The 14,442-nt window shown below is 41.6% G+C and overlaps 1 protein-coding gene across 2 annotated transcripts in view; it reads left to right on the top strand.

The window, feature by feature from the left end:
• Window positions 1–572: 572 nt before the first annotated feature.
• Window positions 573–14,442, top strand: part of CLCN1 (chloride voltage-gated channel 1) — a 40,123-nt gene continuing 26,253 nt past the window's right edge. For both annotated transcript variants that reach the window (XM_090149370.1, XM_031610201.2), the window contains exons 1-6: window positions 573–971; window positions 7,268–7,421; window positions 7,878–8,009; window positions 9,331–9,459; window positions 9,562–9,695; window positions 11,264–11,341. In XM_090149370.1, coding sequence (XP_090005496.1) covers window positions 765–971; window positions 7,268–7,421; window positions 7,878–8,009; window positions 9,331–9,459; window positions 9,562–9,695; window positions 11,264–11,341 — 834 coding nt within the window. In that variant the 5' untranslated portion in view covers window positions 573–764. The remainder of the gene's footprint in view (window positions 972–7,267; window positions 7,422–7,877; window positions 8,010–9,330; window positions 9,460–9,561; window positions 9,696–11,263; window positions 11,342–14,442) is intronic.

Raw genomic sequence — 14,442 nt, 5'->3', positions numbered from 1 at the left:
GTTTTGTTTTGTTTGGGTGTTTTTTTGTTTGTTTGTTTTGTCTGGCTCAGAAACAAGTGTTGGTGTGGTGAGGAGGTGTTGAACGTGAACCTGTTGGAAGTGAATATCAAGAAGAATACATTTCTGCATATACTCATAGTTGAATACTCATAATAACATCTTCCAAAAGTGAAAGTCTTCAGTATAAGGGCATATAGAAAGACTGAGATTAAGCTCTAATGCTTTGCACTTTACATGGATGCTGGAGTTCTCCCTCAGGACTTGCATTTTCTCTTGTGGACTATGGACTTAGCGAAAAGATGAAGGAAGATATCCGGATAATTCTCCTGCTTCCTCCTGTCTATATATTGTGTCTGTGTTTCTAGCTCTCTCTTTCTTACAGTCGTCTTTTCTCCTCCTCCCCGTCCCCCTTCCCTCTCCTTCAGGAGTTCCCCTTTTGCCCACACCTGATATTCAATCCCGGCAGAGTTAATGCCTTTTGCTGAGATCAGACCTGGCACTGGGGAATCATGTGACAGATGAAGGTTGCTATAAATATAGTTGAACCCTGCCTTTGGGCAGGAAGAGGAGAAAGTGAGAGAGACACAAGGAGTAGGAGGGGCAGGGAGAAAGGGAGTGCGGGGACAGAAGAACTTAGAGTGGTCTAATGAGAGAGAGAAAGGAAGGAAGGAAAGAACAGAAGAAAGTGCAGAGGCCATTTTCTAGGCCAGACCATGAGGTGGCTGTAGGAAAGGACCAGAGTGGCAGCTCTGTTACAACTAAGCATGAGCAAGAGTGGAGACATGGAAAGCTCAAAGAGTATGACGCAGGAATCCAGATCGAAGTCAGCTTTGTGGGGGGGCACACCGCAGTACGACTATATCAGCTTTGAGAAATGCACCCGTTACGGGATACCCTTGGAGGCGGGACGCGAGGCCGGGGGGACAGGGGACGACCTGCACTACCTGGAGAACTCCCTCAGCCACCCACAGGTAGGGTCGGACAACTGAGATGTTTATGGCAGCACAGGCCTCAATGGGGTCACATACGTTCTTGGGGCTCCTAGAATGGTGCTATAGAGCGCACGTCCCTGTCTGTACCCAATCCTACCAACTTTCCCTTTTCCTTGTTGACTTCCAAGTAAGGCACTGACTTTCAGAGTCTTGCTTAGAATGCTATCAGCATTTCAAGTCATTGGGTATTTCCATCTATTATGACCACAGTGTTAGAATGGTTAAGCTGGCATGAAAATCAATGAAACCATTGCTGTATTTGTAAATGCAAAGAGAAATTGCATCTGCTTTCAGCTGCACAGTGATTTTTAGGTAGAGCGGGAGAGGAAATAAAAACAAATAGAACAGTAATGAAGCTACACAGATATCTATCTGCACAACTGGATGGATAGCCATGCAGAGCTCTGTTCTGACTTTTCCCTGAACAAGAAGAGTAAGTCCATGCTTGCATATGCATGCTGATAGTCTCAGTAGCTCTTCTGAGAGCTGTGAGGAATTTTCTAACCCTTAAACTTGACCTGACTCTCATTGCGGTTCTTACAAATATCGTCTCAGAAAAGTATCTAGTACAAAGATGTACTCTAGTTATGACCTCTTGTTCTATTGCCCTTTGTATGTCTTCTGTCTCTCCTTCTGGGACACCCTTCTGCAAAGAGGTTTTACAGACGTCTTGGTGTCTTATTTCCTGTCAGTCTGCTCAGACTGAGCTGACGTGGAAGGGTTGAGAGCAATGTAAAATTTGGTCAAGTAACAGGAGGGAGAGAGAATGTGTGAATGTGAAATTCGTACAGGGAAGATATGAGTGGAGGTTTCTTAAATCCCCTTACACATATTCTTGTGCCACTGACTGGGGAATAGTGGAAGAGATGTATTAATCTCCCTAAGAACTGCATGGTTCCAGAGTAGGAAAAGCCACATTTGCCACCACGATTATCTCTTCCAGTAGATAAACATCCCAATGAGGATTGTGTCTGCCATGTTGCAAAAGACTAGAAAGTCAGTCCCATGGCCATACTCAGAAATTTCTCATCTGAAGCTGTATAAAACATCTGAGAGTTTGCAAATTATTTCTCTACTAAACTGTCCCAAAACCACTACCTAGCTGATTCAGAAGCAAGTCAGAACCAGAAGGTGTCTGGGCAGTTAATGCTTTATTTATATTTTCAAGTGAGTTATGCTGAGATTTTGCATTTGAGATGTGAGTGACCTGGTGACCTGGCCCTCTCATGGGATGCAAGTGGAGGAATGCCTAGGGCTGAAAGGCTGAAGTGGATTATGGAAATGGAAATGCATGTTGTGTTACATGAACCCTTAGTCAGTTGGGATACAAAAAATATACCAGTTTACATGTATCCACTCTGCAGACTGTTCCCACATGGATAAAACCCCTCTTAGAAGGTGACATAGTTGACACAGTGAGGCAGAAAAACCTACTTCTTGCTGCCTGGCCTTGGGGTGTCTTTGTTTTCATCCCCACAGGCATGCCACTCAATGAATGTAGCCAAAATCCAGCACAAACAAGCAGGATATCAAGATGTGTTCTCATACAAGTCTTCAGGCAGTAACATCCCAGAGCAACGCATTCGTGAATACAATTTTCAGTCTTGAAAACAGACAGTCATATTTATAGATCTACTGAAAATATGCCCTAGAAATGCTGTTATGTAAACAATCACACAGTTACATATATAGTATGAAGGCATGTTGTTGTAAAACCAGCCTTGCTGTGCATGTGTATTTTGATAGCGATTCGTTAACATGTAGGTAAACTAAAAACATTCATACTATCACACATCTTGTACAGGCATGCACTTTTATGCTATTAGCATGATAAACAATCTGCTGCACATGCTTTCATATATTTCCACGCAGAATACTCACCACTGTGACATGAAAAACAGATGACAGAGAGACATTTTAGTTCTGTTGTGCCAATTGCTTGTGCTAGCTGTTCCTTTCTATTTTATATGTAAGTTGGAAGCTATTTCAGACAGAATACATGATTTGACTGGGTTTACAAGGCAAAAAACAGTGGAAACTTGATCTTTGGCCTGGGATTTTCTAATAATACATAGTTAATATATTAGATAATAGATAATGTAATAAAAATAGCTAATAATAATGTGTACTTAATTTGTGGGGATTGGGATAACAGTATCATAGAATCATAGAATGGCTTAGGTTGGAGAAGACCTTACAGGTCACCCAGTTCCAACCCCCTGCCACGAGCAGCGTTGCCACCCACCAGATCAGGCTGCCCAGGGCTTGAGCTGGCCTTGAACACCATCCTGGAAGGATGAAGTGTTCCACAATCTCTCTGAGAAATCTGTTCCACCATCACCCTTCTCTAAGTAAAAATTTTCTGGCTAATGCCTAACCTAAACCTTCCATCTTTTAGTTTAAAGCCATTCCCCCTGGTCCTATCACTATCAGACAGTGTAAAAAGTCAGTCCCTGTCTCTCTTCTAAGCTTTAGACTTAGAGACTAGAGATTTTATCTACCATTTAGAATGATATCTTGAAGGGATTTTTGCTCTCCCTTTAAGTTCAGTAATGTCAGCACTTCACAGAACCACTAGGAAAAAGAAAAGCTCAAGTGATTGTTTCTCACACAGCCCAAATATTTATAACAGTAGATATACACTAGAAAATAGATTTATAAAATTTATGTTCTTCTGAATTGTAGGTTTCTGTGTTTTTATTTTCCTGCATGAAAAATAAAAACCTCTTCTCAAGCAGCTCAGACTGATGAAGTATTCATCTGATATAGCATTTGTGAGGTAGGAAGGGGTATTCATGGCAGAGAACTCCAACAGCAGTACACAGACAGGTGCCACAGTAAGGCAGTGTAATGATTAATTGGGTAATGCGGAATTACAGAGTAACAGACTCATAGAAAGACTTGAGGGGGCCTCTGGAGATCTCTAGGCCAATGCATTGTTCACAGGGTTTATCTAAGTACATTCTGAATGTCCCAGATATGAAGATGCTCAGAACGCCTGGGCACCTGTTCCTACGCTGAATCACCCTCAGGTTTTCTTTCTACACGTTCGAACATACGTTTGCTGCAAGTTTTGCCTTTTTTCTCCTATCCTTCACTGTGCCTTTCTGAGAAGTCTGGCTCTGTTTTCTCTCCAGCCCTCTCAGGTAGACAGTACTGCTATTAGATCTCCCCTTTACCTTTACTTCGTTGGGGACAACTATTATTTTGTAGCTGATCCCTGTCTGTCACATTAGCTCTATGCATAAGCAGTTGAGACTAGACTTTGTACTCTGGAAGACAATTTCAGGAACAACAGCATATCTCCAAGGCAGGAGTGAGAGGGATGAGCTGTCTGCAGAGCCCTCAGCAGTGACCAGGAGCAGCAATGTGCACTGATGGTGCTGGAGGAAGGGATTTCATGACTAGAGTTTGTTGTGGAGAGTACATTGCTGAATCTGAATGACGTGGGGAATAACTTAGGGTATGGACTGAGAAAGGAATAAAGATTTAATAGGTGCTCAGCATAAAAATAGCCACCAGAAAAGTCTTGAGGTTGTGAGAACTTTCTTCAAAATTTTTCCTCCATTAAACAATGATGTTCCTCCCACTTCCACATACAACATCCTTAACAGTATTTATATCTTCATTGTTTTTTTGCACTGTTGTCATGTTCTCATTCAGAATTTAGCCAAGCTGGACATAACAGCACCTTTTCTGTCTCAACTCTCTAAGTGATAATTGATACGTTTTAAAATTCTCTTCAGCTTTTGTGGTGCTCAGAGAGAGGTAGTATCAGAGGAATACAACAGTGTAAGCACTACAGTGTCTCGGTTTTGGTTTTAGTTTTACCTGCGTTCTAATGGAAAGGATATTTCTTGCCTAACATAATTTTTCTATGATGTCATCCTCTGATTTTTTTTAGTCTTTCTCTGTCTTAAAATTATTGACTACAAACTGAAGCAGTGCCAGAGTCCCAGAGAAATAAAGCATGTGTATGAAGCACTTTTTAAGTGAGTTGAGACCAATTTGTCCTCCAGGACAGAACCTTCATCTTTATGTCCTGGGACTAGTTCTTTTTATTTTCACATCCTGAGTTCACAATTTTCCAGCCAGATACAAACCATGACCTTTTCCATCTGAATAGGTGGAGGACTCTAATTTGAACAAGATACTTGACAAGGTAGTTCATAATTTGGATTAAGGTTCATAGTTTGGATTAAGCTCCATTTGATATAAAACAATCCCTCATGAGCATGTAAAGGCAATGAAAAATTAGCTGAGGTGATATGAAGATGCATTTATCTAAAATCTGTTGGTGCTTGGCATTCTGCCTGAAATAGATACAGTGAGAGAAACAGGGATTACTCTGCTATTTGCTATTGGATTTTATATCTGATAACTTATATGAAGTCTGGCAGGTCCTTCATCTTGATGTTTCACCATCCTTTCTATATTATGGAGATCAGAGCATGGCCACTCTTCACTGCTAAGAGTATGTATCAATTAATTTGGCTAGGCTGTGGTGATAATAATGGGGTTAGTAATTAAATAAAATATAATTTTCCAGTGCAGTGATGGATGGATGGAAGAACAGTTTCAATTATTCAGGTGGGATCAATTTGTTTCAGAGATGGAAGGTAAGCCGTCATAAGAACAGGATGATTTAAAAGCCTACATGCATGTTCTGTGAAAATATAATAGAGATTTTAAAGGGACCCATTGCACATAGTTCAAGTGTCTTAGGAATACAGGCAAATAAACTACTTAGGACTTTCAGTCACATTTGGCAACTTGAAATATAACTTGTTTTGATGCTGAAATGGCTGTTCGGAGAAGCTGGGAAATTTCTGCCCTTGAAGATGACTAGGACTTGCCCGTACAATGCCCTGAGCATCCTGATTGGCCTTGGAGTTAGCATTCTGTGAGCTAAGGATTGGAAGAGATACCCCCCAGAGGTGCTTTCCAGAGTTCAACCTTCTGTGAATCTCCACATCTATCTGACCTCAAATTATCTTACAAATAAGTTAGCTGCTTTATTGCCACTCTACTGATGATGTTTCAATTAATGCAAATCTCAAGGGTTCGGGAGCAATATCTCCTGTGTCTCTTAGAAAAGAGGAAAAGTAAAGCAGTCAGGTAGAATTATCTCCTAAGCTCATGCTAGAGCTCCATATCTCAAATGTCTTTTCATTCTCCAGCTGAAGTGTCTGACTTTTTGCTGACTTCCTCTTGCCACTTAAAGTATCTTAGAGAAGTAGGTGTTGTGCTAGGAGGAAGCAGGTTCTAGCAGGTGGGAATTGCCGAGATCACAGGCTCAGCATCAGGCAGGGAACTGATGTAAAGTCATAGATTGTACATAGAAGTGAAGGGAAGAGACCTGTTCACAGCTTCTCAAATTCACATCTTCCCATATATACCATGAAAAGATGAGGGAGAATAGCTACTTCTGGGGGGAACCTGATGGACATAGTCAGGATCCTCCCAGCTTCCTTGAGAACTCTTTTTTTGACAAGCTGGCACAACTGACAGTTTTATCACTGATCCATGTGAGAAACACTGTTGGCAAGCTCATGTAGCTGCTTGTGAATTGCATAATATCAAATGTTTTCAAGATTAGTATCTGATGACAAGGGCTAGATTAGGTAATTAAAAACAAAAAATCAGATGAGTTAGAGATATATGGGGATTTAGTAGAATGATTTGGGTAGATAACAGGAGGTGCTATGTGGTACTCTCTGCTATTTGTGAGCTGATGCTGCTTCTTTTCCACAGAAGACACCACCAGTGTCTGCATACCCTATTAAGCATTCCTTGGCAGCAGAGTGAACAGATGCAGGGCATTCCTGCAACCTATTTAGTAGTGTGTGATACCTCTCTAAATTTTAAGAGTTGTTTTGCAGTGCTGCTGAAGACAGCCCTAAGACTGGCAGCCTCATGTGAACTGTTTTGACCTTCTTTTGTACTTCCAAAAAGCCTGCCCAATCTTTTTCCTTCAGACCTGAGCCTGCTCAGTCTGAGGATCTTAAAAAGCAGTTAGCATTCTGTTATCATAGATTGTATGCCCAAAAGAAGATGCAAAGATTTTAGAGAGATTGGGAAAAGGGAACCAGGAAGGAAAAAGAAAAAAATAATGAATTGCCTCTGTCTGAGTCTTTGTGTCTGTCTCCTTGCTTGAATACATTTGACTGCACCTCTTACTGTTAGTAAATATGCCTTTTCATTTTAATGCTATTTGTGAAGGAATATTTGCCTTACATCTTTATTTTGCTCTCTTTTGCTTTCTGCTCCTCCAGCTTTATGGACAATACACAGACCAGATAACTGACTTTGCTGAGAAGGAAGCAGCAAAACTACTGAATACAAAGCAGGCCCAAAAGAACAACGAAAGACCCCTGAAACGTGAGAGTCAAGTAGAGATAAAAGAAGAACGCTATTCCAAATGCCAAGGTAGAAATGGTTTATCCTTGCTTACCCTGTGATCAGATATTGAGTAGAATAGTCAAAGAGATGGAATTTAAGCAAGACAAAAAGACAAGGAGACTTTGACAGTCGAGAAGTAGAGAAGGAACGAGGAGCCACCTTGGTTTTAAAAGGTGTTTGCATGCTAGCTGTAGGAATAACAGTCCCCACGTTATTATCTTTTTTCCCACAACAGATCTCTATAGCAGGAGGAAAAATATTTTTGCTGCTAGTGCACAAGAGGTTAAATTATCTTGTCCCTTCATTTTATTTTGAAACTTCAAAGAATTTTGAAAGACTGCAAGGAAGGGATGGGTATCAGGACTTCAACACTAAGCCCATAATTCTTTCAAATACATTCTTTTAGTGGTCAGTTCTCAACACAGAAGCACAGATTTCATTTATGTTGCCTCCATTTTTTCTGGTTCTCTTTTCTCTCCACAGACTGCGTTAGACGCATCCAGAAATATGTCACCAGGAAACTTGGAGAGGACTGGATTTTCTTGGTTCTGTTGGGTTTGGTCATGGCATTGGTGAGCTGGGGAATGGATTATGCCAGTGCAAAGAGCCTACAGGGTGGGTCTCATTCAGGTGTTGCAAAAGCATACTGTAAATGATATAAATATTTTACAAAGCCCAGTGACCAACATTCCTCCTTTAATACTGTCGATACCTCAGGAAGATTGAAATACTTGCAACACAGTAGAGAGAAGGTTAACTAGAAAAAGGTTCTTTAAAGAAGTGATAGGGAAATATTTCTAAGTGGGCAGGGAGCAAAGGACATGTGTACCATTCAAAGATAAGCCATTATTTTTACTCACTTTCTATCCTTCTCTTGCTCATGTGTAAGGGATCATTGTGTGACTTTGGCCCTTTCTATTATGCAGTTTGCCATCCTCTCCAGGTCTGTTGAGCATATGGTGGGTGGGGACAGGAAAGGGCTCTTTAATGCCCTCTTGATACAGTTTTCTCTGCCTTTATCCTCATTATTGTTCTTCTCAAATTTTATTTATACAGTGCTCTGGTGTTTTCTGCTACACAGAACCATAGTGCTCTTTACTTAACTTTTTTTTAACAATGATCTCACAAGCACTTGCTTATGTCACTTCTCTACAGCATTCCTCTGGTTCCCATATCCTTTTCCAGCTTTAAAAATTACAAAATCTTTCAGTGGCCTTGCCTCCCATCCCCATGCACACACACACACATACGAACATTGCCAACATGCTGTTAATTGCACTTCAGAAGAAATGATTTCTGCAAAATTCTTAGGAGCATGGAGCACGCTTGTGTATATTTCTCTCCATCTCTTTTATTTTGGCAAGGAACCTCAGCTTGCACGTGTGCCAAAGAATGTCTCAAAAAAGAAACACCCTCTGAGTTTGCGTGCACAAGGCACATGTTGTAACAGCTGGCACTGCTCCCTTCATGCTGCTGTTCTAGAAATCAAATCGTAAGCAGGACTTCTGAGGTAGTTTTTCTGAAGGAATAGTTTTTCACGTGGAGGAGAGGACACTAACTTCACTGTCCTTCAGGCCCATATAACACCTTCCAGCTGCTAAGTGAAAAGATCCTGCACAGAAATTCGCTCTTGCAAGTGAAAGTAATATGGCTCTTCCAATGCCACATTGCAGCACAGGTATAATAATGTCAAATAGCAGAGAATCACTTGTATCCATTCCTGCAGAATGCATATATTATTTGAGATTTTGTACTTTAAATGAAACAAGGTTTTACTCTATTTGTCTTTGAAAATTAGGACTTCTAGATAGTGTTTCTCAGGGAAATTTAGTATGGGCAAGTTTAGCAGGTGTGGGCTTTTGTTTGTGATTCTTTAAAGTTTGACAAACTGATTGGAGCATCTGTGGTTACTGACAAATTCTTTGTTTGTTTACAGCCTACAAGTGGATGTACAGGGAGCTGCATCCGAATATTCCTTTGCAGTATCTGGTATGGGTAGCATACCCACTTGTTCTCATACTGTTTGCAGCCATCTTCTGCCACCTCGTCTCTCCACAGGCTGTTGGTGAGGGTAGAAGGCATGGCAAAATCTGTTTCTGTCTGTCTCTTCTTTCTTATTCCTCTTGCCTTTGGTTTTCTATATCCTCTGCTCTGTTGTTGTTTTCAGGGTCTGGGATCCCAGAGCTCAAGACAATTATGAGGGGAGTGGTCCTCAAGGAATATCTCACTCTCCAAGCATTTGTGGCCAAAGTTGTGGGCCTCACAGCAGGGCTTGGAAGTGGCATGCCTGTAGGGAAAGAGGTAAATATTGCTATGTTCATATGCAGTAGCAGCCAGGGTCTAGGAAGGAGCTGTCTATGCAAGAGTCTTTAAATGTTTCCTTTTCCTTGACCCCATTCCTCTTGTCAAAGCTCTGTTTTTCCCAGCAGCACTTATCTTCCACTAACCATTTCCTTCTACTTTGAAAAGCGTCATATACATAGGTAGCTCTGAAAGTAATGCCTCCTATTTATTTCTATGGAAACAAAAGCAGCTGCAAAGAGCACAATAACACCATTTGACAGAGCAAATTCTCAGCTACAAAATGCTATTTTTCAACATAGTCATCACTGTTAGCTATGCATTTTCACCAGCAATGAATAAGAGCCTGCATGCCACACTTGTAAAAAAATAAATAAATTAAAAAAAAAAAAATCTGCATGGACATCCAGAATGTGGCTTGTCTTGCATGTCACCGTCTCCTCTGCTGAAATGCACCACCCACAGCTTCACTGTGCTCACATCCCATGATTGGTTTCCATCAACATTCAGCAAACATCAATAAATGTCAATGGGTGCCATTTTTCCCTCGTGGAGAAATTCATTTCCACACTTGGGCTTCATACACACTTCCATGTCAGATGCCATTTTGTCAGACTGCCCCTCTGTCACACGGCAACAAAATGTAATAGAACATTGGTGGGAATCAAAGAATTACAGAATCATAGGAGTTGTAAGGGTCTTTTGGAGATCATCTAGTCCAAACCCCTTGCTAAAGCAAGTTTCCTACAGTAAGTTACACACAGAAAACTATCCAGATAAGTTTTCAATATCTCCAGAGAAGAAGGCTCCACAGCATCCCTGGGCAGCTTGTTCCAGTGCTCTGCAACTCTCAAAGTAAACATGCTTTTCCCCACATTCATATGGAACTTCCTATGTTCCAGTTTGTGCCCAGTGCCCCTTGTTCTGTTACTGAGCACAGCTAAAAAGTGTCCGGACATATCCAGCTGACTTGCACTCATTAGATATTGGTAAGTGTTGATGATAAGACTTCGCTCAGTCTTCTCCAGGTTGAACAGTCCTAGGTCTCAGCTTTTTTTCATAAGGGAGATGCTCTAGGCCCCTAATAATCTTTATGGCCCTCCACTGGACTCTCTTTAGAAGTTCCCTGACTTCGAACTGTGGAGCCCAGAACTGGACACTGAATTCCAGATGTGGCCTCACCAGGGCAGAGTAGACAGGGAGGATCATCTCCCTCAACCTGCTGGCCATGCTCTTAATACACCCCAGGACATCATTGGCCTCATTGGCCACAATGGCACAATGCTGGCTCATGGCCAACCTGTCGTTTACCAGGACACCCAGGTCCTTCTCTGCAGAGCTCCTCTCCAGTAGGTCAGACCCTAACCTGTACTGATGCATGTCATTATTTCTCCCCAGGTGTAGCACTCTACACTCATCCTTGTTGAATCTCATAAGGTTCCTCCCCACCCAACTGGAAGGTTCAACCTCTACTGCCACACCAAGGAATTACTTTTGGAGCTGCCCTTGTAGAAAACAATAAAAAAAAAACCCTCTTTCTAATTTGTCTCCTCCTTCTTTTCTTGCAGGGTCCTTTTGTGCATATTGCCAGTATCTGTGCAGCAGTACTCAGCAAGTTTATGTCTATTTTCTGTGGTGTATATGAGGTAAGGCACATGTCTCTGGCATTCAGTTCTTTCACGGGCTGAACTCTTAAGACACATTGATAGGCTACTGCACACAGAGGGAACATATAGATTGAAGTTCACTATGCTTCTCTAAAGCAGAAAGATACCAGCCAAAGAAAACTGTAGTAGAATGCCAGGTGTGCAACTAAACAACTGTGCAGGATCAATTGTGTGTTATCTCCCACGTGACGCAGATGCTGGTTAAGAACTTGCATTTCACAAGTTTTCTGTCTCACAGTGCCAATTCCTTTGCACTGATCAATATCTGTGGGGGAAGAAAAGAAAAAAAAAAAGAAAAAAAACCTTAAATAGGTGTGGATAAAGATCAATTTGTCTTTAAGATAGGATGCAGAGCATTACTAATTATAGCCACTGACACTGCCTCTGGGCTTTTGCTGTTGCAAAACGGCCTCTGCCGGCTGATTGATGTATTGACAATTTGTGTTTGGAAAAAAAAAAAAAAACAACCACTATTATCCACGTATATAGCTACGTGTAGGAACTGTTTTACAAACTCCAGTAATTGGCTTTGTAATACAACAACAGGAGGTGCTGTTTCACTTGATCCTGTGTATGCATAAGGATCAAATCTCACTACTGCAGGCTGAGTGTACTAAAAACTGTGCTAAAGTGTGTAGAGCCTGTTATTTGTAATAGCAGTGGCTGAATCTGCAATTGGCTGTTGCTTTTTGTTTTGTTCTTCTGGATCCTAACACTTTGGCTTTGCTCCCTCTAACCACAGCATGCCTTTCTCTGGCTGCCCTCTCTGTTCCAGAAAGTGCACAGGCAGCTTGACCTCCTGGTGGTGGCTTGCTCAGCTGGAGTTGGATGTTGCTTCGGGGCTCTTCTTGGAGGCAAGTGACTTCCTCTCTGTGACTTTTAATGTAAAACTCCACCTCTTGCTGTGAGATCTTCTGCTCTCAAGCAGGTTCTCCAGAGATGTCTCTCGACTTCTTTAGCATCATGAACTCCTTCTTTAATTATGTAGCTAGTGGCATTGAAAGAAAGGGAAAGAATAATCCTGGAAGAGCCAAAGGAAAATTGACAGCTTTTGAGTGCAAAATTCTAAAGCCACAACTTTAACTTTTCTAACAGTGTATCTTGCTCAGTCTCTTCCTACCAGAAAAATTGTTCATTGTTCTCTCACTCTGGGAATCCTAAGGCCTGTCCAGCAAATCAACAAATATAGAGAACAGAAGTAAAAAAAAAAAAAAAAAATTATCATAAATGTCATCATCTAATGGCAGGAGATGATGACAAGAATGACCACGAGTGATGAACAAAGAATCTACTGTATTTATGCCTTCAGTATTGGACTGGAGAACAGAAATACCAGTATGTAAAATTTTGCATTCCTCATGTAAAAGAGGTGTTGCAGGGCCAAGAAGATGGTTGGGAGGCTGGAATAATGACACATGAGGGGAGGCTGAGGGATCTGAGCTTGCTCAGTGTAAAGGAGAAAAAGCTAATGGAAATGTCTAGCTGGTGCCATCAGCCGCTTAGGGGATTTTGGAGAAGATAAAGTCAGGCTGTTTTCAGAGGGGCACAGTGGAAAAGGCAAGGACACAACTTGTGACAAGGGAAATTGTAGTTCTGTGGAAGGAAGTTGCTCCCCTCTCCCAGCGGTGGTTCAGTACTTGTACAGATGCTCAGAGGACCTGGAGAATCCCCACCTTTAGAAATGTTCAGGACTCATTTGGGCAAGATCCTGAGCACCCTGCTTGAGCCTTGGAGATAGTGCAACTCTGAGCAGGGAACTGGAAAAGGGATACCTTCCAGGCAAAAACTTGCTGTGAGTCTGTGACAGCATTGTAGTGTAAGAATGAATCGAAAGTTGTCGTTTTTACAGCCCTAGTTGATTTCCTCTTACAGAATCACACCAAATTGTAGAATTCCATTCCCTGGACTTAAGTCCAGGGTATAATTTGCAACTATAATTTTTTGAGGTTGTTGCTGGTAAACACCACCCTGTGTATTTAGTGAGGATCCTTCAAAATGGGTTTGAAAAACCAATTTGACCTTTTACAAGCGAAAGATGCCCAGCTGTGCTTTTTCTGAGTGCGCTCTGGTACTCTTTGTTTGTCTGCCTGTTTTAGCCTCTCTGGCTACTCCTAAGTTAAATAGCATTGGCACTCTCACACACTCTGGGGGATGCCATATGCCATGGACTGTTCTCTGTGGGTGGAATGAGTAATACCATGTTGTGCTTGATTCTTGCCATTTTTTACTGTTCTTCACTGTTTCATCAGGCTTTTTGCACTTTCAAACAGCTCTACTTACCTCTTGCTATACTGCAGACCATGTAATATGTATCCTTCTTTACAAGCTGTCCTGGGCTATAACACAACCCACACACTGTCCCAGACACTGAACTGAAACTCATTCCCATTCTGGACATGATGATGTTTAAGGTCATAGAAGCATTAATAGGGCTCAAAGGTGACCTAAGGCAAATCTGTGAATGTGGAAAGACTCTTATGGATCAGAAAATAATCTATGGCTTTTTTTCATTGGGTTGTGCAGCCATAGCCTCTTCTTTGAGGCTCTATCAAATACTTTCTCAGGTAAGTAGGAATTCACTGCCTTCACCCTTAGAATTCTGCCTGGCTGCTCAGAATGCCCATGTATGCCCTTTCTCAAAACTCAGCTCTCATGGAAGTCATAACAGAGTGCTTCAGGAACACATAATAGCAGAAAGTACCAAATACACAGGTGTTTAACCATGTTGTTCTTTATATTAGGCATTACCTAGAATTTAGTTAACGTGAAAAAAAACCCATCTGCTCCCTAAGGGTCAACATCTTTGTCAGGCATGTCAGGGCCTTCAACTGCTCTTCCCAGTCTTAGAGAGTGGAAGAAGACCCTCTCTCTCCCCATGTTCTTCAAAACTGTCTCAGTGATTGCTTATAAACTTGGCAACTTTAGTGATTTAACCAGGAGAGCACAATCCTTTAACAGGTGATCTGTTACCTACTCTCTCTCCAGTCACTGTCCATAACCTGTTCTGGATATACCTGTGCCTTTTGTATGCAACCTGAAATTCCCTACCAAAGTAAAAGAGAGAGTGAAACATGCACACG

The sequence above is a fragment of the Phasianus colchicus genome, chromosome 1, assembly GCF_987193195.1.
Source record: "Phasianus colchicus chromosome 1, bPhaCol1.hap1.1, whole genome shotgun sequence".
Lineage (NCBI taxonomy): Eukaryota > Metazoa > Chordata > Aves > Galliformes > Phasianidae > Phasianus > Phasianus colchicus.
The sequence above is the reverse complement of the archived record's forward strand: the minus strand, read 5'-3'. Positions and strand labels throughout refer to the sequence as shown.